This window comes from Rhea pennata, chromosome 12 (assembly GCF_028389875.1).
Source record: "Rhea pennata isolate bPtePen1 chromosome 12, bPtePen1.pri, whole genome shotgun sequence".
Taxonomy (NCBI): Eukaryota; Metazoa; Chordata; class Aves; order Rheiformes; family Rheidae; genus Rhea; species Rhea pennata.
The window spans coordinates 2437798-2443797 of NC_084674.1; the positions used below are offsets into that span (position 1 = coordinate 2437798).

Below are 6000 nucleotides of genomic sequence, written 5' to 3' on the forward strand. Positions count from 1 at the left end.
GCATTATAGCAAATAATTATAGCAATTCATTGTAAAACGTAACTTCTTTTAATGGAATTTAAGAAACCTAATGCCCTTCTTGCAAATATATATTTTAGCTCTTACACAAAACCATGTATACTTCCTTGATACTGCTGGTAGACTATCACCTTCTAAAAAACAAATTTCTTCTTTTACTGTTTAGCATGATGGCTTAGAGTGGTATTGTACAGCTGTATTAAGATTTGGATTTTCATCTTGGGCACATCTCAACTATGTTGTGCAAATAATAACCCTTTTGTGGTGTAAAGGCTGAATTTTTTGCTTATTGAGTACATTGTCAGATGCAAAAGTAACAAAAGGAACTTAGCACACAAGTTTATGAAACTAGAATGTATGTATTTTCAAAATTTAATATCCTCACTAATCATCTGGGCTTTGTTTTTAAGTTGAATTGAATAATTCTCTCTTCTCAAAATCGTATTCTTAGTATAGCTCCTTAATGTGTCTATGGCAAGAAGAGAGTTAACTAACTGCTGTTTAACTACTAAGGAAAATGGTGCTCATCAGTGTACGCTCAGGGATGGAAAAATCAGGAAGAGCTGTCTGAAAAAGAGTCTGGTGGTGTGGAAAACAGGGAGCTGTCCCAAGGCAAGAAGGAAGTACATGTGCGGGAACCACAGTAGCAGGGTTTTTTCAGTATGTTACCTTCCTCTGAAGTTTTTTGCTTTCTGTTAGTTACTGGTAAATTATGGAATCTTCCAGAATAATCATAAGAAAGCTCTTCTCCAGCAGAAATATCAGTGGCTGCAAAAAGTGCAAGTTTAGGCATCATTGAGTCAACTCGGACTGGCACCATAAATAAATTTGGTTCACAGGAATGATTCAGGAATCTGCCTACATTACCAATGTGCGTAGGGTCAACAAAAGTCTCCATTATCTGACCATTATGAAGGTGCTCCCTCACTGCTATAATATAGTTTGAATCCTTGGAGGTCTGGGCCTGAATTCTTCTACGTGCCTCATTAAAACCTAGAACTTCACCAGCATATTCGCAAACAAATCTTCCTTTAGCTATGAATTCCAGAGTGCGAAGACCCCACCCTTTCTTTGCAGTCTTGAATACTTCAAGCCTGAACTGCAACCCTCTCTGTACTACCCTGTTCTGACAGGATTCACCACACTGGCACATGGCATTGCATTCAAAAATAGGCCTGGCATACTCTCCTTCAGCTGTAGGCTTGATGCACAAATTGTTGTAATTTTCACCACGGCAAAGACACGAACAAATATGAACCACACAGGAACTGGTATGGCAAGAACATCCGGGAAAGGTGATTTCGGTGGGGTCAATGTCTCCATCTGCTCCAGCCACGTTGTCTGGGCTATACTGCGAAGAGAACACAAATCAAATCCTTGTAATGCTCAATGCTTTCTTCCACAGAGACTTACCAAAGTTCTGAGAAGTCAGCATCTAGCAAACTGATGCCTGAATGTGGGTAATTGAAAACAAATACCTGTTCATACACCAAACAGACTGTACTGTGTGATCTTTGTGACTTGACTCAATGAAAGAAAGGGGAAAGGAAGAAAAGAAAATCTGATGTGCCTCCTCTTGACAACTTTGGTAGCTAACAGCAGAAGCAGAATGCTCATACCTTAACCAACATGTTGGCAAAAGCAACTTGTAGCATCTTTGCTTGTTCTATTTCCTCAGAAAATTACTTAAAATGCTTAGTTTATTTTTTTAAGTGTATGTATAATGATCTCATTCAAGATTGAAATCATCATTCAAAATAAAAGCATTATAATGGATCTAAGTTAGCTATGCACTAATACAGGCTTTTCTTTAAAAGCAATCACATAAAGTCACAAATTGTGATGATGCTGGAGGCCTTGATCATGGAAGATCAGGGACAAAATCAGCTTTCTTCCTTATTCATTTATCTTTATCCTAAGATCATCTGAGGCAGAGAACAACTAAGAGAGTTGGAGGTCCTGAAAAAGACTCCCAAAATATTTGTACATGCGTTTTACTGTTAGGAACGTGCTGGCATTTCCCCCCCCCCCCCTTTCAAGGCAGAGATGCAATTTCAGTTGATGAATTTTAAACACTTAATTTTCCTGTAAGTTTCTTGAACTAAAATCTATCTTTTCTGGAACCATTTACAAAATACAAATCAAAGAGTTCATATGGACTGAAAAAGAATAGATAGTCTGTGCTAATGACTCAATTTCTTGAGTCATTTACTAAATAAAAAACAGAAGCAGACAAAAAAACAGCTGATTTGATCTAAAAGAAAAAAAAGACTAGATTTGTTAATTACAGAAATACCAAAGTACTTTTTATTGAAGCTTTTCCCCCTGCAAAATACTAAGAAGCTACTTATCTAGCAAAATGCTAGATGAGGCCAGAAAAGAAGATAAAGCAGTGTATGCAATAAGTATTTCAACATGTAAGTCATGAAGACACTAAAAGACACTAAAATGACACTGTAGCAAGCCTCTATTTTTTGCAGTTAGTCCTATTTTTATGAATTTGTTTTGCAAAATTATTTTAAAAGCCATTTAGTTTCAAAGAATTTCAACATAACTTTTTATTAAAATGAAAATAATTTCAAGGCATCTTTGTTGCAGTCCAACCTGCTTCTGCTAATTCTGTTATCAAGTGATGAAGGCGTTACACCAGCACACATCTAAGTCTTTAGGGGAAAAAACGCCACGGTGAAGCGTGGGATAATATTTGTTCCGCCGAGAGAGGTGGTTCAGTCTGAAGAACCGGAGCTGAAACTAAGGGGCTCAAAACTGCACTGATGCCCCCAGCAGGTGAGTGTTTATATCTGTACGCGCAGCTGCAAAATAGAAGCTGGGGGGGAACTTCGCTGCATTTGGAATTGAGACTGTAAGGACAGCCGCGAATGTATGTTGATTCCCTTCGCAGCAGTCGGCTTGCAAAGGCTTACTCGGAAACCGAAGGTACGCGCTGCCACCGGCGGGCACGAAGCCTCTCGCCGCTTCGGGCCGCGTTTCCCGCAACAGCCGCCTTCCGCAGGCTCTGGCGCCGCGCGCGGGCGAGTCCCGCCGCCCGCGACCCCCCACTCTGCAGGGCATGGGCGGCGCGGCGGGGCCCGCCCGCCCGCCCGGCCCTGAGGCGAGCCCCGCGCCTCACGCGCGCTTCTGGAAACTTCCTCGGCCCTTCCCGGGAGCCCCCGCCCAGGGGAGGCGGCCGCCCCGCCGGGGGCCGGTCCCCGCGGCAGGGCGCGGCGGCGGAGCCCGCTGCCTACCTGGAAGGTCGGCGGGGCCGCAGCGGGCGGCCACAGCGCCACCGCCACCGCCTCCAGCCCGCCGCTAAGGTCCGCCGCGGCCGCCATCTCCGCCGCGCCGCGCCGCGCCGCCCCCCTCGGCGCGGATTGGCTGCGCGGCGCCGGGGCGCTCTCGCGGTTGGGCAGGGGGAGTGACGCGCGGGGGCGTAGGCGCTGCGGCGGCCGCGAGCGGCGTTCGCGCGGCTCGTGTGGTGACGGCGGAGCGGCGCCATTTTGCGGCGTCGATGCGCTGCGGCGAGGCCCGGCGAGGACCCCGTGAGAGCCGGGCGTCGGCGGCGAGGTGCGCGGAGCCCCCTCGCTCTGGGGTGAGCAGGGTGTCTCCCGCCGGTGTCCTGAGCCTGTCGCACCCGGCGTCCTCCCTGCTCCCCTCACCGCAGCCCTGTTTGTGGGGCTTCACCTGCTGCCCGCCAACGTGTTTAAATCTGAGTAATCATGTGCTGGTTTAGCTGCACCTTGTGGTGTTAAATCGTTGCTCTTTGTGAAAGCACTTTTAAATAGTCCTATTTTGAGTAGTTTCTTTTCTCAGTTAACTTTCTGTGTTTCTGTTTTTCACAAAAGTTAAAGGGGTTTTTTTGTTTTGTTTTTTTGTTATGGATGAAACTGTTTGTGTTCTGATCGTAAAAAGCTGAGAAGTTCTGCCAGGGTTTAGCTAGGTAGTGGAAGTGGTGGCTCACGAACAGGAGGTTCCTGTCTTCCGATGGCAGCAGTGAAAATTGCCCAATAAAAATGGAGCAGACCCAGTAACTACAGGAATGGCAAGAAGGGCCCTGATCTCTCCCTTGTCCGTTTTATCAGGATGGTTCCCTGCCCTCTGGGAGAGAGGAGAAAGCACGTGGCACTGAAATCCATCTTGATCTGGGAAATTTTTGCCAATACTGCTGCGCGCAACATTTTTCTAAAGCAGTCAGGGCAAAATTATTCTAGTGTGGCATTAAAATGGTGATTAAAGAGAGAGGAGCAGCCAAGGTTGGTCTTACCTCATCTCTTCTCAGCGAAGGGCAAACCTGAGATAAGGTTAGCAAAAAGTATCCGTTACAAGTTCTTCACGTGCTAGCGCTTTCTCTGTCTTTTATGTTTGCCTTTGGGTCAGTCGGTATTCCTAATACGCTGATTTTGCTTTAGGGGTAGGGTTAAGGAAGCTCTTGGGTAAGGTGAGGATATCTGTTCACCTCTGTTCTTCCTTTGCATGAACAATGTATTTTTCATTTGCAGTCGGTGATCACAACCACGCATGAGTTCCGCATGCTTAGGAGACATAGGCTGTTTGCAGTTGCAGAGCCTTGGTGCATGCTCTGGGCCCCTTGAAAAATGTACTGTCTGTCTGTCTTCTCCTGCTGAGATTACTGTCTGACTTTTTTATTCTCTTTCCTACAACACCCAGGAAACAGAAAGAGGCTTTTCCCACCTTGTGGCCCCCTGACTGTCTGTGAAGAGGAGCTAAGTGGCATTAGAGGAGATAGAGGTAAGGTTAGATAGCTAAGTCAGTATTTATGGGTTGGACAGTTAATGTGGCTAACAGAAGGGATAGGGAGATGATGAACAGCTGTGTGAGTGGATTTTTTTTTGGGGGGGGGGGAAGGGGAGTTTCTTTAGAATAACACTTAGTCTAAGAGGAGGGAATGCATGCAAGAAGAACTTTAAAGGGCAGTGCCTCCCAGTGTCTGTTCTGTGTAATTTTGAGGAAGTTTCGGGGCAGTTTTAAATCTGGATCCACGTGCTTTGATGTAAATATTCAGGAAGTCTTAGGGAAATGGTAGAAGCCTTTAAATAATCAAATCCAGTCACTCTCTGTCTGCCAAAGCCAAGTTACAGCTGTTCCCTGTAGATTTTTCTGAGCCCTGCCTTAATGGTATTGCTATTTTGACTCTATAAGCACTCCTCTTTGTGGGGAAGGGGTAGATTAGCTTTATGAGTTGGACATTGAAATGCTGAGTGACTGCAAATACTAAAATACACTTTATTTATGTAGTTTAGGGTTTTCTTTTATTATCAAATTGAATTTTAGATCAAGACACACATAATTTGGCTACTAATTCTTAGTGCCAGATGGAATTCTTTTCCATTTTTACAAAACAGAAGTAATGAGTCATTACTCTGTAGTAAAAGAAACAGATTGCTTACATGTACAGGAGATGGCGTTTTCGAAAGCAGCAAAAGGTCATGGAAAATTCAATGTTTTCTTCCTTCTCCCACCTCAGCTTTCTGTTGCGCTGAACTATGAATGGGTTGAACTCGTAAGAGGTTCAGATTGGGTGAAAAATTGATGAAAGCTCGTTTCAATTTATTATGTAAAATTGTTATTGAAAGAAAGCAAGGAAGCACAGAATGGAGCTGGAAGAGTGAACTGTGTGTGAACTCTAATGCTAAACTAATGCACCTGGTGCAGCTGTGGAATTTCTTTTGCAACAAAGAAACTAAGTATTTCTTTCTCAACCCTGCTGTCCCTATGATGAGACTATGTATCATTTTTCTTTGATATGATACACATATTTAGCTGTTGGTTTTTCTCCCTGTTTAAATGAGTGCTTCCTGCCTCTTAATCACTTTTATGAGTGTTCTCTGCAGTTTTTCAGATTTTTAATATCTTCTGGTAATGAGAGGTTAGAAGGTTAACTGTGCCTAGAACAGCAAGTTCATTTCAGAACTGTCTTCATCTGGCTTCATTGCTGAATTTTTTTGGCTGATACTTTACATTGTA

At 44.2% G+C, this 6000-nt stretch overlaps 1 protein-coding gene across 1 annotated transcript; it reads right to left on the reverse strand.

The window, feature by feature from the left end:
* Positions 1-357: 357 nt before the first annotated feature.
* LOC134145873 (histone-lysine N-methyltransferase SETMAR) lies at positions 358-3358 on the reverse strand. The gene is made up of 2 exons (XM_062585862.1): positions 3264-3358; positions 358-1369 (listed from the first exon to the last, which is right to left on the reverse strand). Exons 1-2 carry the CDS (start codon positions 3348-3350, stop codon positions 572-574), a joined length of 885 nt encoding a protein of 294 aa, XP_062441846.1. The 5' UTR covers positions 3351-3358; the 3' UTR covers positions 358-571.
* Positions 3359-6000: the final 2642 nt, after the last annotated feature.